Source organism: Dermacentor variabilis, chromosome 5 (assembly GCF_050947875.1).
Source record: "Dermacentor variabilis isolate Ectoservices chromosome 5, ASM5094787v1, whole genome shotgun sequence".
NCBI lineage: Eukaryota > Metazoa > Arthropoda > Arachnida > Ixodida > Ixodidae > Dermacentor > Dermacentor variabilis.
The window spans coordinates 41460073-41480667 of record NC_134572.1 but is presented as its reverse complement, the minus strand read 5'-3'; the positions used below and the strand labels follow the sequence as shown (position 1 = coordinate 41480667).

At 46.2% G+C, this 20595-nt stretch overlaps 1 protein-coding gene across 1 annotated transcript; it reads left to right on the top strand.

The window, feature by feature from the left end:
- The first annotated feature begins 1003 nt into the window (after window positions 1-1003).
- LOC142582466 (heat shock 70 kDa protein 1B-like) lies at window positions 1004-19885 on the top strand. The gene is made up of 7 exons (XM_075692222.1): window positions 1004-1229; window positions 1827-2182; window positions 2500-2780; window positions 12833-13313; window positions 14153-14473; window positions 15424-15537; window positions 19462-19885. The coding sequence occupies exons 1-7, from the start codon at window positions 1025-1027 to the stop codon at window positions 19573-19575; spliced, it is 1872 nt and encodes a 623-aa protein (XP_075548337.1). The 5' UTR covers window positions 1004-1024; the 3' UTR covers window positions 19576-19885.
- Window positions 19886-20595: the final 710 nt, after the last annotated feature.

Here is a 20595-nt window from a genome sequence, read left to right as displayed (position 1 = left end):
GAACATCGTTCATGCCGACTTGGGTCAATGTAGATGCGGGGTTGGGTAGGTACCGCTGTTCAATGATACTTTTTAACGCCGACTCGGTGCACTGAGTAAATGCCACTCGGTCTGTGCTGGTCTTCAATGAACCTCTTTCATGCCAGCTCTGGTTACTGGGTATGTTGCAGAAGGTGTATGCCACTCTTCAATGAATGTTTTTGACGCCAATTTGGGTAACTATGTGTCTGTCACTGGGAATGTGCCGAAAAAGATCCTTAATGACGGCAACGGCGAACAAAGATTGCTTAAATTATTTCGATGCTGATCGGAGTCGAAGCCACGTCACAAGGGTCCTTCAAGGACAGCAACCCGAGGCTTTAGCAGGCTGCGCCACAAATGCACTGCGTATGTGGAACTCTTTAACAAATGTCTCGCCAACTTAGGACACTGAGTATGCGCCACTGGGTGTGCGGCAAGCCAAGCAACAATTCCGAGCGTTCACAGGCACCGGCGCGCCACGCTTCTGGTCTCGGGGGGGACGCACGGACTTCTCGATAGCACCACGACATGACGCAGGGTGTCCAGAAAGAAGCGGGAGACAGGAGCGCGGTTTCCGTATGACGCATTTCTCTGCGTACGCACGCACCGGTGCGCGTTGCATTTCGGAGACCACGCGCAAGCTTTGTGACGGCGGCGCTAGATGGCACTAAGTGTGCTTAGTGAAGCGCAAGAACGGAGTCCCACCGCAGCACACGCGTCATACATAACTCGTTTCGATGCTGACAATACGTTGTGTCACTATAGTGATTCAATGCTAAACGCATTACCACAGACATTCATCGCGAGATGGATGGGCTCAATCTAATTGTTTTTGTCTTTCATTTGTTTCCACACTGCGAGGCTATTACGGTGGCTGCACATTTTCCTTAAATAGTGCGGAACGCGTTGCTATAGCCGTAAAGGTCGGTACCTGCCGGACTGACTCGTATTCGCTTTCGCTTCGACGCCGCCAGCAGGTCGGTGGGGTCCCGGCAGCGGCGCGATGGCGAGTATGCCGGCGATTGGCATCGACCTGGGCACGACGTACTCGTGCGCGGGCGTGTTCCGCCAGGGAAAGGTGGAGATCATCGCCAACGAGCAGGGAAACCGCACTACGCCCAGCTATGTGGCTTTCACAGATCAAGAGCGCCTCATCGGCGAGGCTGCCAAGAACCAGGCGGCGCTCAACCCTACGAACACCATCTTCGGTAAGCTTTCGCGCTCCGATCACCAACGCGCGACGTAAGTTCAACGCAAGTATTAGTTGTGCAATACTGCTGCTAGGATTGCGTGCGAACTTGTTGCGGCCTGTATATCACCACGCGGAACACCAATAGACTTAACGTCAGAAATCTTTTCACACGCAGTGTAGATTGCAGTCATCAAGGGAAAAACACCCACGCACGCACACGCACCCTGCCGCGGTGACTTAGCGGTTACGGTGTTGCGCTGCTAAGCACGAGGTCGCGAGATCAAATCCCGGCCGCATTTCGATGGAGGCAAAATGCAAAAACGCCCATGTTTCCTGAATTCAGGGCACGTTAAAGATCCCCTCGTGGCGAAAATTATTCCGGAGTCTCCCACTATGGCGTGAACCTCATAATGAAATGATGGTTTTGGCACGTAAAACCCTAGAATTCAACACACACACAAACGCACACGCACCCAACACTTGTTTAGTTTTGCTGTATCTTCTTTTCATGCGTTTATTCTAGTTACTCTTAGGAGAAAAACGATGCATTCGTTCAAAAAATTGAGACGTGTGGAATACGAACCTACGCTGATGCCGATGTTCTGGCCGACAGATGCGAAGCGGCTTATCGGAAGAAATTTCGATGACCCGGCGCTGCAAAATGACATGAAGCACTGGCCCTTCAAAGTGATCAACGACGGAAACAAGCCCCGGGTCCAGGTCACCTTCCACGGCGAGACCAAGGTGTTCCACCCAGAGGAGATCTCGTCCATGATACTGTACAAGATGAAGGAGAGCGCAGAGGCCTTTCTCGGCGGGCCCGTCAAAGAGGCTGTCATCACCGTGCCGGCCTACTTCAACGACTCGCAGCGGCAGGCGACAAAGGATGCCGGCGCCATCGCAGGCCTCAAAGTGCTCCGCATTGTCAACGAACCGACAGCGGCAGCGATAGCCTATGGCCTTGACAAGGTTGGTTGCTTTTCTGCGAGATGTACGGCCACCGAATTAATAATATTAGCGTCCTTAACAATATCAGCAGGTCGGTGCCTTCCGCAGGGGCAGACGTGGTTGCAGTGAATGGAGCGGTCTGTCGGATTACGCCGTGGTCCCGTGCGTTTTAATGCGACCATGTATGCCCTGCCACAAGCCACTGACGAGCTGTTACTGTTAATGACTAGAAAACTGTGCACGCGATTTTAGTCACTAAGGGAACACGACCGTGGCACTCGACCATTCTTGACCACATATCAAACCTGCATCTTCTTGCGGGCTTCCGTCTTGTTTAGACGAACGAGAAGGAACGCAACGTGGTCATCTTCGACCTGGGCGGCGGAACGTTCGACGTGTCCGTGCTCTGCGTCGACAAGGGAACCTTCGAGGTCAAGGCCACGTCGGGCGACACGCACCTGGGCGGCGAAGACTTCGACAGCCGCATGGTGTCCTTCCTGGCGCAGGAGTTCCTGCGCAAGCACAAGAAGAACATCGAGCAGGACAAGAAGGCGCTGCGCCGCCTGCGTTCCGCCTGCGAGAAGGCCAAGCGCACGCTGTCGTCCTGCACGCAGGCCAGGTGAGCCATCCGCCGGCACGACTCCGAGCGACAACGCCCGGTGCCACCTCGCGCAATTGTCGGCACTGAGAAGAAGCACATGGATCGAAATCAGTGTTGGATCGTAGATGGCGCGACGCTTGCTTGAGTTGGCGAAACAGCAGAAGCGTAGTTTCGTCGCGTGTAGCTGTTAGCTTGCCTGTGTCGCTAGGGCCGGAGATTGTGCAAGGTCGATTCAAATAGGTCGCGAAGCTTCGGGCGAAAAGCGGTTCAGTACAAATTGTCACCGACATCAGCATGGGGGGGTTATGGGAGCAGCGATTGAAGCGCGACTATGTTTGGAGGGAACAAACATTTGGAAAGAAAAACGCGTTTTTTAATTCAAACGAGACACAGTTAGAGTCAATCAATGAAAATAAAATTCCTAGTCATTTTTATATATTCGTGACGAGTTAAGAAAACACAAGTTTAATTTTGTTATTACTAATAAATGCATTTCTTTTCAGCGCCCATCGCTACAGGGGGCGTTGACGCCACTATCACTCGCAATGCAATGCCCGTCTTGAAATGGGCAGAAAGGCGCACTCGTAAAGTTCACCTGTTGAAATACGCCCCCCTCAGAGCTTGTGTTTTCTTGCTTGTCGAAGTTTGTCTAAATTCGGTGACGCGGGTAGCTTCATCGCTTCTTAATCTGTTCAGTTAAAAGGAGTGGGTTACGACTGCCAGATAATTGTGTAGTTGTTTTCGGGAGACAGCGCTGGCCAACGGGCTTGGGATCCGACAATAGGATCAGCACTCTAAACCTAAAGCTCTCGTCGGCCTCCAAAGAAAGTATGCTCTGTGCAGGGATACGATTTCGACAACCGTACGGCTGGCCTTTTCCTGCATCCCTTTCCACGCTGAAAGCTTGAAACGCCCATCAAGTCGAATGGCGGGGCATTTGAATATATAGCTCCAAAAGAAGGACAACAAAACAAATGTCGCGCCTTCGAAAACAAACTGACGTCACTTCTGCTTTTAGCGGACATGGCGTCACATTATTTTGTCTTCCGCCGGAAGTGTTCCCACCACATACAGATGGCGCTAAGCCCCATGAACCGCCGATGGACCGCCATGTTTTGAACGTATGGGCTGCTATGGAAGCTTCGCTACCAGGTATATTTACCTTGGATTGTGTCTGTGGACAGACAACTTTCAAATCAAGGCTCGGAAAACAGCCGAAAGCCGCGTATTTTGAATCGTAACTGCATCCTACTTTCCCGCTATAACTTGGCTGTAATCAACCATGCGCGTGCGTATCACCTAGGCGAATATCAGATTTCGCCTTTCCTCCTATCTCACAGCTGGCAAGTTGCAATCTTCTTTCAAATCATCAACGATCTGTCTTGCATTTGAATGCGCGCAGTCTGCGCAAACACATGGAAGAATTTTGTAATCTCCTTTCTACATTCACCTTCCCATCTTCAGTCAATGGAATATCTGAAGCTTGATTGAGTGACCACGCTAAACACCTCTTCTGCCTTTATAATTTTGTTGCTGAATACTCCAATCGTCTGTTGAACAACCACGGCGGAGCAGCACTATATATCTATTCTGATATTACATATATACAAAAAATCTGTGATCTTGTGCTTAACCTGATTAATTGTGAGGACACTTGAATTTAATTAAAAATTACTTCCTTAACATAGCGAACAAAAATATAATAATTGATCGCATATATCGTTCACCTTCTTCATCAGCAATAGGTTTCCGTGCTGGTCCCCATAATGTTATGGAAATCCTAGAAAACGAAAACAAAAATGCAGTAACCATAGTCCACAACAAAATTAACTTCGTTTCCATTATTCTGATTGTTTTAGCTGCTTTGGTTATGAATGTTTAAATAACATACCAACACGATATGCTAACCACCCATAGGTACGGTAATTGGGCAATGCACTATCGAATTTCGCGTATCCACGAGAATAAGATGTTCTAATCACCGACATAACTGATCACTGCCCTATATTTTTAAGTTTTCACTCCAGAAAACTCACGCACTCGAAGTTTATGCTAAACAAGCAATCATTTCTTAAAGCCATTTCTAATCCTGACTGGTCCCCCATCTTAGCTACAAAGGATCCACAAAGAGTACTTTGCACTTTTTCCCTCTCTGCTTAAATCCTATTTCGATCGTCATTCCCAAAAAGTTAAATGCAAACAGAAATTTGCGGCACCTTAGTATCCATGGATAACGGTTAAGCTCCTAGCTTTAATAAGCAAAAAGGATAACATTTTCAAGAAAACTAAACGACAACCACTTACCGAGAATTTGGCCATTGGGTATACAAGAACTTTGCTGACCAGCTTTCTGCCACATTGAAAAAAAAATCAATAGTATGAAAGAAGCATGTTGGAATGCGGTAGGAACTTAAGAAAGGGATGGAAAATTGTGAACTCCTTCATAAATGGGACACGTAATCGTGAAACAACAGCAACTGCTCATCAGGGCATGGTGTTCAATACCGCCAAAGAAATAGCTGATGCGTTCGCTGATTTCTTCTTGAGAAGCGAGCCACAAACACCTGCGCAAGACAGTCCCGTGTCCCGCCGCCTGCCAAAGTTTTTCATTGTATTTACAGCCACACCCCAGGAAGTTATAAACGTTATAAACAACGTGAAGATAACCAGCGCCGGTATTGATAGCTTCATCATCATCATCATCAGCCTGGTTAAGCCCACTGCAGGGCAAAGGCCTCTCCCATACTTCTCCAACAACCCCGGTCATGTACTAATTGTGGCCATGCCGTCCCTGCAAACTTCTTAATCTCATCCGCCCACCTAACTTTCTGCCGCCCCCTGCTACGCTTCCCTTCCCTTGGGATCCAGTCCGTAACCCTTAATGACCATCGGTTATCTTCCCTCCTCATTACATGTCCTGCCCATGCCCATTTCTTTTTCTTGATTTCAACTAAGATGTCATTAACTCGCGTTTGTTCCCTCACCCAATCTGCTCTTTTCTTATCCCTTAACGTTACACCTATCATTCTTCTTTCCATAGCTCGTTGTGTCGTCCTCAATTTGAGTAGAACCCTTTTCGTAAGCCTCCAGGTTTCTGCCCCGTAGGTGAGTACTGGTAAGACACAGCTATTATATACTTTTCTCTTGAGGGATAACGGCAACCTGCTGTTCATGATTTGGGAATGCCTGCCAAACGCACTCCAGCCCATTCTTATTCTTCTGATTATTTCCGTCTCATGATCCGGATCCGCCGTCACTACCTGCCCTAAGTAGATGTGCCTCGCTGCCTATTGTAAATTGCTGTTCTCTCCCGAAACTGTTAAGCATTACTTTAGTTTTCTGCATATTAATTTTTAGACCCACTCTTCTGCTTTGCCTCTCCAGGTCAGTGAGCATGCTTTGCAATTGGTCCCCTGAGTTACTAAGCAAGGCAATATCATCAGCGAATCGCAAGTTACTAAGGTATTCTCCATTAAATCTTATTCCCAATTCTTCCCATTCCAGGTGTCTGAATACCTCCTGTAAACACGCTGTGAATAGCATTGGAGAGATCGTATCTCCCTGCCTGACGCCTTTCTTTATTGGGATTTTGTTGCTTGCTATATGAAGGACTACGGTGGCTGTGGAGCCGCTGTAGATATCTTTCAGTATTTTTACATACGGCTCGTCTATACCCTGATTCTGTAATGCCTCCATGACTGCTGAGGTTTCGACAGAATCAAACGCTTTCTCGTAATCAATGAAAGCTAGATATAAGGGTTGGTTATATTCCGCACATTTCTCTATGAGCTGATTGATAGTGTGAATATGGTCTATTGTTGAGTAGCCTTTACGGAATCCTGCCTGGTCCTTTGGTTGACAGAAGTCTAAGGTGTTCCTGATTCTATTTGCAATTACCTTAGTAAATACTTTGTAGGCAACGGACAGTAAGCTGATTGGTCTATAATTTTTCAAGTCTTTGGCGTCCCCTTTCTTATGGATTAGGATTATGTTAGCGTTCTTCCAAGATTCCGGTACGCTCGAGGTCCTGAGGCATTGCGTATACAGGGTGGCCAGTTTCTCTAGAACAATCTGTCCACCATCCTTCAACAAATCTGCTGTTACCTGATCCTCCCCACCTGCCTTCCCCCTTTGCATATCTCCTAAGGCTTTCTTTACTTCTTCCGGCGTTACCTTCGGGATTTCGAATTCCTCTAGACTATTTTCTCTTCCATTATCGTCGTGGGTGTCACTGGTACTGTATAAATCTCTATAGAACTCCTCAGCCACTTGAACTATCTCATCCATATTAGTAATGATATTGCCGGCTTTGTCTCTTAGAGCATACATCTGATTCTTGCCAATTCCTAGTTTCTTCTTCACTGTTTTTAGGCTTCCTCCGCTCCTGAGAGCATGTTCAATTCTATCCATATTATACTTCCTTATGTCAGCTGTCTGACGTTTGTTGGTTAACTTCGAAAGTTCTGCCAGTTCTATTCTGGCTGTAGGGTTAGATGCTTTCATACATTGGCGTTTCTTGATCAGATCTTTCGTCTCCTGCGATAGTTTGCTGGTATCCTGCCTAACGGAGTTACCACCGACTTCCATTGCACACTCCTTAATGATGCCCACAAGCTTACACCCTTCTAATATAAAACTAATTACATCCTTAATAACTGCTATTCTTGCGAACATAATCAACATCATGATTAAATCTGGCAGTTTGTGCCGCAGGAACTTGCTAAGGAAGGATCACTCCAATTTTCAGGTAAGGTGACCGCTCTTTAATCGCGAATGATCGCTCCACCTGTGTATTAGCTCCTTTATCAAAGTACGTAATTGAAAGGCTTAGCGAGAAACGCTTAAATAATAAATGTACAATATTTAACTTTCTCTCGCCATTCTGACACGGCTTCCACCTTGGTTAATCGACCGCGATTGCTCTTGCTGCGCTAACCAATCAACTAAAGCTCGCTATTGATGAGGGTAATTATACAGCTTCTGTATTTGTAGACTTAAGGAATGCGTTTGAAAAAAATAAATCTTCATATCTTATTTCATATGCTTTAATCATTAGGAATTACATACCAAGCACTACAGCTACTAAACATTTTTTACCAGACACAATGCAGGCATTAACTATTTCAGACATTTATCCTAAAACAATGCTCACTAATACTAGCGTGTCCGATGGTTATATACTGGGTCCGCTTTTATCGTTATTTTATATCATTGATCTGCCTAACTGCCTATCTTCTGCAGACGGCACAACTATCATTAACTATGATAAATGTCTTGCAATTCTAATATCCAAACTTAATGACGACTTGTACAGCATGCTGCACTGGAGCCGTACAAACTAGCTACAGATAAACACATCGAAAACAAAGTTTGTCGTATTCACTTCCTACCAACGAACACTCCCCTCCATTCCTCCCATTTTTTCTTGGCGGCATTCTTATTCCTGCAAGTTTTCCCTGTGATTACCTTGGTGTAGAACTTGACAAAAGTCCTAAATGTATTCAACAAATATCTAAAGTAAAACTGATTATTACCAATGGGATTAGGATGCTTCAAATACACGGCACGTATTTAACCATCACACATTAGTATCCTTATAATTTTCATGTATTCATTTGCGCATTCACTACGACGTTGCTTGATGGGTAAACATTCTTGTAGCCCATTTAAACTCATTGCAAATCGTTCAGAATGAGGCTATTAGGAGAATTACATTTAGCCCACACTACCACAACACCTCATATCTTTTACAAACTGACAACATCCTCTAAGTCACAAAAATTGTTAAATGTATCCTTGCTATCTTTTTGTTCCAAAAATCAATTACACACGATACGATAGTTTGATTCCAAAATTTACTGTAATAAATAATGTCATGAGGTCTGCAATAAATAGGAACTAATTTTACCCAAAATACATTCTAATTATGGTAAGCGGAGTGTCCATTTTTCATTCGTCGCTTTCTGGAACACACTGACATTATATATAGAAACATCTGAAGTTCACAGATTTAATGAACTAGAAAATATATATTTTGTATAAATATACTCATTAACATTCTTTCAGTAGACCTTCATTTAGTTTTCATTGCGATAATATAATATTGCTGTTTGGTGTACTAGTTATGCATATGTATTCGAATTCGTCAATCAGACTATGCATACATTGTCATTTGTACTATTAAATTATATTACTGTTTAACGAGATTATGCAACAGTGCTCTTTCATACGCTTATTTTTTATGCACATTTCATTCTTTAATTATGACATTTATGTTATAAACCTCTAACTGTTCACTGTTCACAATCTGTTGCAATTACTGTAATTTTTGTTTTATTAAGTTTAGAAAGGAGGTCCCCACGCAGTCCTACCCTTCGGGACCTCCCCCTGTATATGAACATCCCGTAATCTTTCTTATCGTCACAATAAAACTGAGCCTGACACTGATTCTGATGCTTTTCGAGGGAAGAATGTCAATGACAGGTGCATGACACAAAGAAGCACGACACATCTCGCAATGCGTTACGGCTTCTATACCAGTTAATATGGCAAATCAGTTCTGCGGATGCCCGCAAGGTGGAATGGAAGGCTCATGAAAGGCAGAAACTGCCGTTCACCCGACTGTGGCACGAAGCTACGAAGGAAACCAATGCGCGTTTTAAAGAAAGCTTTGCTGTAGAAGAATACTTTGTCCTGCTGTGGGTTTAAAACCCGGAACCAACGCCTTTTCGGTGATATCGCCTGTAATAGGATAATTTTTTTCTTCAACTGCGACGCTTTCTTTCTCAGAATTCCATATTGGTTTCCTTTGTAGCATCATGTTATAGTCGGCTGGATGATTATTTCTCCCTTTCATAAATCTTGCTCCACCTTGCGTATTCCGCAGAACTGATTTGCCATATTCGGCGTCCCTGTGCTACGAGTTGTCAATTCGCTCAGATGCTAGAACGACTAACCCCGAAAAGGCATTGGTCCCGAGTTCGGTCCATGGACCGCGGTAAAATTTTCTGCCACTGCGAAGCTTTCTCCCTGAGAAACCCGTGTGGGTTTGACTTTGTGTAGCTTCATACTTCGGTGGAGTAGATGACAATTTCCCCCTTTCTGTGCCCCTTGTATCACAGCCGCACACATTCTGGGGGGATTGGCCAAGATTTGGCCTACGCTCAGTTGCACATACCCGGCGGTATAAGGTGTCTATTGGAACACATATATAGTGGCACACACTGAATTATCGCAGTTGTTTACTCGGCTAGACAGCAACCAGCAGAAAGTTGTAAATAAACCCAGCGGAACATACCCAATGGGACGTACTTGGTGGCGCATACCTTGCGGCCTACCTGTAAATTGTTGTCCACATGGCAACACACCAGCAGCCAGCACCCGCAAAGTGCGGAGAAGAGGCAAGCAAAGCCTCACTTTGAGAGGACACCAAAGTGGCACCCGAACGCTGGCTAGGGGTCCCCGTGGAATGTTGTTGCCAAACGATGTTCTTTAGAAAGGCATCGCACGATATTGTCGAGATGGCTACGAATATTACTTGTCAGTAGTATTATGAAACCAAACTAAAGAAAATTAACGGATAACTTGATATTGAGCTCACTGGGAGCATTATTCATGTATATGGTACTGTAAAGGCAACACTGAAAGAAGCTTACAATTTGGTATATTTCATTCTCAGAAATTAACAATGAAGATTGAACACTGGATAATGTTTGGGCTGTTTATAGATGAGGCTGTTCGCCTGGCGGTACACTAGTATTTGCAACGCGATAGAGGTCGATTTCAGGTAAGCAGTTTCTACACATTCCAGAAAAGACGTGAGTGGTGCAGCAGGTACAGTGGCACTACCTAGACAATTAGGCTTCTGTAATAACGCAAACTCTTCGATCAGGTCTGTGTCGGGCGTCCTAAACACGTTTACGCCATTTTGTTCGTCTGTGTGTGCATTGCGCGTGCGTGCGTGCGTGCGTGCGTGCGTGCGTGCGTGCGTGCGTGCGTGCGTGCGTGCGTGCGTGCGTGCGTGCGTGCGTGCGTGCGTGCGTGCGTGCGTGCGTGCGGTTGAGTGTCTTCGCATTCAGTACGAGTCCACAGAACGTCGATGCCAACCGTGCATTGTGGATTGCCCGCTGAGAATAAAGCATAAAGGATGAAAGCAACGGAGTCGAGTTACTAGCCCAGTTATTAGTCCATTCCATGTATTTAGGGTGTACAACCTGAAAGGAAGGCACCACTGTCCCGTCCTCTTTAGCCAGTATGCTGGCATTCGACATGTGCAAATTGCCCTACACTTAAGTAAGGAAGAGTACACACACCAGTCTGGCATTGGACAGGGCTTCGAGGCGGCAACCTCAAACATTACAGCGCGTAGGACGCGTCAGTGTGTTTGTACAATATGATATGTTTCGTCACCAAGTGATGGGAACAGCTGAGCGTCACACGTTCGCATTCGAGGCCCTGGAAAATGATGCACACATCGGATTACATTACCGCTTCACTGAAAGCGAAATGTACCCCTAACAGCAAGTTATGATTGACAGAAAAGAAAAAAGAATCATATTTGACTAAAGAATATGCCAGAAAGCTGTTAGCCAGTACACTACCACTTGAAGTGTGGCAATTGCCCTACACTTATGTAAGAAAGAGTACACATACCAGTCTGTCACTTGGGGTGAGGGAGTTTCGAGGCCACAAACATAAGCACTGCAGCGCGTAGGACATGTCATTTGCGTGTTTGTGCAATGTGTTGTTTCATGTAATGTCGCTGAGCGGAAATACGGACGGGAAGAAAGGGAGTGGGCAGGACAGACGCTCACTTACAAATGAAGTTTAATGAAAGTTTGAAAGTAATGAAAGTTTAATGTGTGCAGGTAGGTGCATACCGCGCGCAACAGCCTTTAAAGAAGTTGAGTGCTCCCTGAGTGGGCCGATGTGTAAACGACCGGCTCAGGGAGAACTCAGCGTCTTTGAAGGCTGTTGCGAGTGGTATGTACCTACTGACACGTCAAGGATTGCGGTTGCACTCCGCTATTAAAAAATGCAACCATGTTAAACAAATCTAATGACAGATTGGCCAGAGAAATTATTGACGCTGGCCAGACCTACGCACAATCTGCCACGTGTGTCAATGTCCCGTCAGTTGCCATGACGGATAAAGAAATTGCTCAACTCCTTGGGAGTTAGCATTTATTACAATATTTACATGCGACTATGCATTAGCTTTGTATCAGCCTTCTGAGTGCGCATGTGCGGCCCTCCGCTCCCTGGATAACCTTTCATTAAACTTCATTTGTATATGAGCGCCTGTCCACTCCGTTTCTTCCCGCCCGTATTTCCGCTCAACGACATTACATGATGCACGAACTGGCCCAGCGGTCTACGCTTATGATACCTTGCGTGACGAAGTGATGAGAAATGCTGAGCGTCACACGTTCGCAATCGAGACTGTGAAATATGATGCACACATCAGATTATATTTCCGCTTCCTCGAAAGCGAAATGTACCCTTAACTGACAAGTTATGATCGACAGAAAAGAAAAGGAATGGTATTTGACTAAAGAGTATGTCAGAAATCTGTTTGCCAAGCCAGCTGTCCCCTGTATTGCTCTATACCGTTCACGTAAATTAAGCAACGCAAGGTGATTTATTTTGCTATTCTAATGTATCACGGAGATTGCAAAATGGCTTAAAAGCGTTTACTAGCGGCAGTGCCATTGGCAGAGTATTGTAAGACAATAGCATCCGCTAAAATAAATTGGTTAATCAAAAAACACGACATCCGCAGATAAAACACTGATGTGCCTTGCCTGCGAGAGTCTCCTCCGTCTTATTCAGTCGCCTCAGCCTGATGGCTTCGGCGCCCATCCATTTAATGACTATGTTTATTTTAGTGAAAGACATCGCGAAAGTTAAAGCGCGGCATTTTATGCACCGGCAGCGATCTTCTCTCCACCTACGCACTACTAGACCACATACTGTTATGCAATTAATATTTTCCCATCTACATTCTTCCAACTGCGTCACACTGTTTTACCGCAAGCAAAAAGTACAATTTGGCAAATATCTCTATCCAGCATCGAGATTGACTCTCTGTGCGACGGCGTGGACTTCTACACGTCCATCTCACGAGCACGGTTCGAAGAGCTCAACTCGGACTTGTTCCGGTCGTGCCTGGACCCGATGGAGCGCTGCCTGAATGACTCCAAGCTGAACAAGTCAGACATCAAGGACGTCGTGCTTGTAGGTGGCTCAACCAGGATTCCCAAGATACAGAGGCTTGTCCAGGACTTCTTCAACGGCAAAGAGTTGAACAAGTCCATCAACCCGGACGAAGCTGTGGCGTACGGCGCTGCCGTCCAAGCCGCCATCCTGACGAACGTCAAGACAGTCGAGCTGCAGGATCTGCTGCTCCTCGACGTCACTCCTTTGTCGCTCGGCATCGAGACGGCGGGCGGAGTGATGACGGTGCTCATCATGCGCAACACCACCATACCCATCAAAAAGACCCGCATATTCACCACATACACGGACGAGCAGCAGAGCGTGCTCATACAGGTGCGGTATAAAATTTAGTCTTGTAGATCTTGCAGGCGTATGTACGATGTTGGTATAGAACATGGCTCAATGGCGTGATTAACAGCGCGACAAAAAGAGTGCACAAAGGAGTGTTCATTCGGTTCCCTCCTCTGTATCCTCTGTGCTTTCTGCGCTTTTGTTCAAAACATTAAGTCGAATTGGGCATTATTTTTCTTTGCAATATACATTTATAAAGTCAACCAAGTAAATTCACAGGGGAACGAAAATATATAGTTCGTGTTTTACTTCAGCCCGAAAACTTAACGGGATGTCGTTGGCATGGCGAGAAATTTGGAGTCATTTTACCATTGCCTTCACGCATTACCACCATTGATCGAATCACTTAGATACTGTAGGTAAAGGTGAGAGAAGCCGTCCTGGAGGAAATATTTTGTGATGGTGTGATTAGTAATCTCCTAAGAACCCACTCGTATTGCTTAACTCCTCATGCATAGAAAACGGCATACTTTCCAAAAACCTTCAAGTCGCTTTCGATGCCATTATGCCGAGGCAGATAATCAACAGGCAATCGTTATCAATAAAAGCAATGAGGTTGAATTACAGTGGTATCAGCCCGGTTAACGCTCCAACAAAACAGTTAAGCACACTCGCACCCAGAACAACTAACCCAGCAAGGCTGATCGTTCAGGCCCTCTTTTATAGCGTACGAATCCGCGAAGACGCAGAAAACACGTTCACAGTTTATTAAGTGTCGTATATGTCCGGCTCGCCCATTCAGGTTTCGTTGCCTTGTCACTGGTTTCGCCTACAAACACCAAATTTTGGAATTCCTTGCTGCGGTTTCATTGCGCACGCAGGTGTTCGAGGGCGAAAGGGCTCTCACCAAGGATAACAACCTGCTTGGCAAGTTCGTGCTCAAGGGCATCCCACCCGCGCCGCGGGGTGTGCCGCAGATTGAAGTCACCTTCGACCTCAGCGCTGACGGCATCCTGAACGTGTCGGCTGTCGAGAAGAGCGTGGGTAAGCCCAAAAATATCACCATCACAAACGACAAGGGCCGTCTGACTTCTGACCAGATCCAGAAGATGATCAAGGAGAGCGAGAACTACAAGGAACAGGACATCGTCGAGAGGAACCGCATCGCCGCCCGAAGCGCACTGGAAACCTACCTATTTCAGGTACCCGCAGCCGACCGTGGCTCTCTACTGTCAGAGTTTGGTGCCACACGCCATGAACTTCGGGCTGTTGGAATCGGCACACCCAACCGAGCGAACCGAACAGGCAATAATCATTTGTTCACAGGTCACTCATTATTGAAATCACTAAAACTGTGGCGCAAGAAAGGGAATATAGGTGAAAATAAAAGAAACATCACGACTGAATTGAAGGCGACGCAGTCGGCTACTTCGAAATTGTGCTACGTTCGTCATGCGTTCGCCTTTAGTCTACAGATCCCAATTCATACGAAGAACCTTCTCCACTCTGTTCATACTATACTGCAGCGCAGGCAGGCTACGCGAGAGCCGCTTTCTGTGCAAGTTGGCGCACACCGCTGATCGTCCGCACGGCGCCAGTGTAGCACGCTGCCTGATCAGCACCCTCGACGCGTTTTGTGTTGACCTGTTCTCTAAATACGCATCTTTGCGTGCTTTTGAATAGCCGACGGCTGAAGCGTCCGGCCGTCGTATAAACAACACATCATGCGCACACAAAAAGAGAGTTAGAAACGCCGTCAGCTGTATGTGCGCTTACACATTTTTCTTTCTACTTCACTCTCATACCGCCTACTTTCTCGCTCTCCTCAAGATTAGCGAGTGCTCTAGTCATTCTAACCTAAGGTCTACCATTCTTTCTCCCCTTCGCTCGTTCTTTCTGGCTGGCTTTTCTCCTCGTCGCCTCACATTAGTTAACAAAACGTAAGCATCAACTTTGCCATTTGTGAAGCGTGTACGCTGCTTTCTGAATTTTGCTGACTCCGCTGCCAGTTTTTCTTCCCGAATTACAATCATTTACCGTATATATTACAAAACTGCGCACCCTTGTTATGGCCGCCCATACAGCAGTGCACGGGCGCGTTGTGTTAACTGTCTTTGAAGCCCTTATACTGCTGAGCGTCTACGTTTCGCAGCTGCGCACCAAGATCAAGGAGGACCCATCCGTGAAAAACGTACTCAAGCAGGAAGAGATGGACAGCGTGCTCAAGAAAGTGGACGAGCTAGAAGGGTGGCTGGAGATGAACGCGGTGAGCTCCATTCCGCTTCGTCCGCCTTCTCGTTTTCCGCGTCTGCGCTTTCGTTTTCTTGATTTTTTTGTGTGTTGCTGTTCACACACACACGCACACACACACACACACACACGCACACACGCACACACACACGCACACACGCACACACGCACACACACGCGCACACACGCGCACACACACACACACACACGCGCGCACACACGCGCACACACACACACACACACACACACGCACACACACACACACACACACGCGCACACACACACACACACACACGCACACACACACACACACACACACACACACACACACACACACACACACACACACACACACACACACACACACTGGGTATGCTTGATACATGAGATATTTATTTATACAGTCTTAGCTATGGGCGGAGCGAAAGCGCTTCGGCAATTACTTTCGGATCGTAAGTGAAAAGAAGAAATTGGGCTTGCAACGGTATTTCATCAAATGTAAGAGGAATGAAAGTTGACAGGAGACATTGCGCATGCTTTCTTAAATGAAGAAAGTGGGTTTGGTTATCGAATAGATGTTCAAAGAGTGCAAAGGAAAAAGAAATCAAAGCCCCTTTCTTAATGCAAGCTGAATCAAAGTCAAAGTCCAAAGCCAACGACCACGCAACGAACCCAAGAAATGCTCAGCGACGACTCGATGCTATGCATACGTTATTTGATTGTTTGTTTAGGATTGGATTTTCTTAACGCTGAAGTTGAATGAAGACACATTTTGTTAAGATACACAGCCTTTTTTTAGATCATGTAGCCGTTGATTACGCGCGCACACACGCTTTCACGGACGGCTCTACACTTGCACAGTGTTGCCTTGTGATCACTGTGGTAGATGGTCGGAAGCTCTGCCATGGTATACATATGTAACGTGACATAGCCTGCTTACGTGAGATCAATTCAGGAACGGTGTTGTGTCGTGGGTCTCTGTAGCGTCTTCAGTTTCCACGAGTAGCTAGCATGAAACTCTCGATCCGCTTGCCGTGCTCTTTCGCCCCATCGACGTTAAAGTCACCGCACAGGAGGATCGGCGTATTATGTGGCTTTATTATGTGGCTTTAGGGTCTTCATCGTTTCTGCCAGGAACGTTTACGCATCACAAAGAGATGTGTTCGGTCTGATGTACAGGCTGACGATCACAAAACCAGTAGGCATCTCGACTGCACAAGCGTCTCCCACATTGCTTACTGCATGCCGTTGCCGATACACGGGGTCTGCCTTGCGATCGCAATCGCGCTTACGTTCGCGTAAGGCAGCCTCTTCTGCCGTGCGCTGCGCCCACGGCCTACCCATGGTGACGGCCGGGAATGCATTGCGTGACGCGCGTAATGTAATGCAGATATATACAGTACGTCTGGGTAGCGTGGCATTGAACCATTTTTCGTTAAGAAATGGGCTTTTTTTTTTTTTTCCAGATCCTAAGACGGAGCCCTTGTTCACGCGCACTTGCTGTCTCCGATAAGCAGGGAAGCTCAGTTATTCGCGACAGGGGTGCTGTCATGCCTGGCATACGCAACTTGTGCTTCCAGTGAACTTTGTGCGCATGCGCTACTCTTGTTGAACACGTCGCTTCGCGCAGTTGTCAGGCACTGACCGACCGGCCAGTCGACCCTGGCGCGGTACTGCGAATGTAAATTGTAGTGTTCTATCCATATATCTAAGTTCGTTTTCCTGCAGTGCGTTTTCGGCACTCACGGACGAATCAGTAAGCCATAAAAAGCTTCGCTTTAAAAGGGTGGGCCAATCAGACGTCGCCTTCACGAAGTGTGTGTTCTTCAAGGTACGTGAGGGTGAGTGCGTTGTACTGCGACGAAGTACAACAAGCGGCAGTTACCATGCAAACTTCGTCTTGATCTCGCTGTCGTTGACTGTGTCGTCATGCATGGTCGCCATCGTCATTGTCGCCGAGTAGTCGTCGTCATGCCGCCACCTCAGTCTTGTACACTGTTGGGAGAGTCTTCACAGCAGTTCAGGAGTTTCGCACTAATTTGGAGCGTTGGCGAGAGCCGGAGGGGAAGGTGGTGTAGTTGTAGGGTTCTAATGCGGAGAAGTTGCTGAAGCCTGATGATCTATCTTTATGTGATATTTCGACAGAAACCATCTCGGTATTACCGTCGACGTTAATGCGACTAGCATTGAAGCAATGTAACGACACACCGCATTGTCAGCGCCGATACGCGCTTGTATGAGGCGTCTACTTGCGCCATGTAGCGGTACCGGGTCGAAGTCCGCGTGTGGCGCGAGATTGAATATACAGGGTGTTTCAGCTAACCTTAGCCAGATTTTAAAAATATGCCGATGCACTCTAAGGCGACGCGAGCAAATGCATGTTGCTCACTTCTGTATGTAGCGTGTCAAGCTAGTTCTTTTATTTTGTTTAATTAGGTAATTAGTCAATATTAATTACCTAACTTCTGAAGCAACGAAGCTAGGGAAAAATTCCAATTAGAAAGTTGCAGAACAGTTTGAAAAACGTCCGAATAAACAGTTTCTCTCTTTCTATCTATTAAATATCAGTGTTTTTCCGCGCAGTGCGGATTCCCGCAAGAAAAAAAAATAACACCCCGTGACATGCCTGCTTGCGCGTCGTTAGTGCACTGCTCCCAAGCGTTCCGCACACAAACGAACATAGCACTTAGCCGGGTGTGCTGTCGCTGCGTCTGCTTATCGCTATAATGAACAACTGCGAGGGAAGCACATCGCTGGCGTAAATCGCAAAGCCCACGCCTTTGTCACTGCCCTGTCGCCTTTTAAGCGGCAACACGCCCTGCTAGATGCTATGTTCGTTTACACGGGGACAGTTTGGGAGCGTTGCAATCACGGCGTGCAAGCGGGTATGTCACGTGGTATTGTTTTGCATTCCGCGGGGATCCGCAGCAAGCTGAAAAACACTAATACTTGATAGAAAGTTAGAAATTACCTAATCGGACGTTTTGCAAAGCGCTCTACAACTTTCTAATTGGAAGTGATTGCCTAACTTCGTTGCTTCGCAAGCTGGCTAATTAAAGTTGGCTAATTATCTAATTAAGCAAAATACAAAAGAATAGCGTGACACACTTCATATAAAAATGATCAACGTGTATTTGATCGCGTTGTCTTAGAGTACATCGGCATATCTTTCAGCTCTGGCCTAAAGTTAGCTGAAACACCCTGTATATACAGACACGATTGTCTGAATATGTATAGACGCAGCTTCGATTCCTCCCAGTAGCTCAAGTTGGTGTGGAAAATGTTAATTGAAGAGGCACATACCCAGTGATCTAAGTTTGCGTGAAAGAGGTGAGATCCAGACAACGATACCGCCTCTTTGCTGAACTTTCCAAAGAATACTAACCGCATTGATAAGTACGACAGCTGTCGACGCGATCTGTTTCGCAAATTTTGATATATTCAAAGGCGCTTGGGCAGGACTGTATGCTCGACAATTTTAGGTATACCCTGGTGGCACTAATTTTGGCTCAGCCACGCTCAGACCGGAATAGCTCTTTCAATGAATGATTTATTGCTAAGTTACGAACGGAAGCGACTGTAGTGGAATCAGTGGCTTCCAAGTGTAACTCTTGAAATGATCGGATTTGATGTTCAAAAAGAGCGCCGAGGCGAGCCATGGTAGTAGATGATGATGATGATGATGACATGCTCCTTGAATTGGGGCGTCGACGAGTAGTGACCTAGCCGGCATCTGAGGGCGGGAAGTGCTTATTACAGTTTAGCATTCTGCTCATCTGCTTTACCTTGTAAAGCCTGTGACGATCCCATCCCCATTTCTTCTTTGCCTAAATGTTGCGAGCATGTTCTAACGGCAGACATATGGCTCTGCGTTCGCTATCAATGTTTTAGACCGTTGTTGTATCCTCTCACGCGCTTGTGCAATTTTGTTTCCTCGCAGAAATCTACCAGGGACGAGTTTGAAAGGAAAAAGAAAGAGATGGAGACGCTGTGGGAGCCTCTCGTCTTGCGTGTCTATGCCAGCACGCAAGGAGGACGCTTGAACACTGAGTAGGACGCCGAGAGAGACGCATTCTAAATATGCACGCATAATTAAATTTGCTTTAGGTATTGTATCCACCTGCGCTGGAAATACTACTGTTACATTTCGATGATAAAAAAACACGTTCTAACAGATACATACAGCCACATTCGCGCCTTCGCTAAATAACTCTTATGCATATTATTGTCATAGATTGTCATAGAATATCTCATATTGCTTTCAGTTGGCTCTATATACTAAATGAAAGAATTTGTGGTTGCCTCTCCCAGAGTTGTAATGAGTGCTCGTAGCCAACTTGTGAGAGGTATCAATAAAGTTGTGCTAAGACCTCCTTGCAGAAGTTTCTATATTGAGAGTGTCTGAAAAAATTTCACATGCACAACATACAGAACATTTAACGGGATAATGTGATTGGGCGTACGGGGTCAGTGGCACAAGCTCGTGCTTGCAACGACGCTGAATACCTGCTTGTGTAACAACGCGGTGCTCCGACTAATCAGCGTATATACAGGGTGTCCTAGGTAACTTTAGCCAAACTTTAAAGAAAAAATGCCACGTAGCTGGACAGAACAAGGGTAATGTTGTTTGCCGTCGCTTGGAGATACTCAAATTATTTTTTCATTCCGCCTAATTAGATAATTATCCTTAATTAACTAATAAACCTCTCGAATATTACAGTAAAATGAAAAGTGTCAATGAGGAGATTGGAGATCGGCATGAAAAACTCCCGATACAGCTTTCTGTTGCTCAGTACGTGCTACATAAAAGTGTTTGTCCGATTCTGAAAGAAGCCCGCAAATGCACTCAATATTGCCGCGCGACTGGCCGCTCGAGGCACTTTGCGATGTGTTATGAAGCTTTCTGTTACAATCAGGCACGCCAGTATTCATGAAGTATGCACTGAAATGTTCAGCCAGATCTGTGCCAGTAACACGGTGACCGCTTACCGTGATACTTTCTGGAGTAAAGTGTTTCTTGTCGCGACCCGGAATGGTGTTTACCACTTTCCATGCAGCATCTGGGCGTTTCTTA

Coding starts and splice junctions, on each gene's coding strand:
- LOC142582466 (XM_075692222.1), top strand. CDS start 1,025: ATGGCGAGTATGCCGGCGATTGGCATCGACCTGGGCACGACGTACTCG. Junction 1,230..1,826: donor CCCTACGAACACCATCTTCG/GTAAGCTTTCGC, acceptor TCTGGCCGACAG/ATGCGAAGCGGCTTATCGGA. Junction 13,314..14,152: donor AGCAGAGCGTGCTCATACAG/GTGCGGTATAAA, acceptor TTGCGCACGCAG/GTGTTCGAGGGCGAAAGGGC.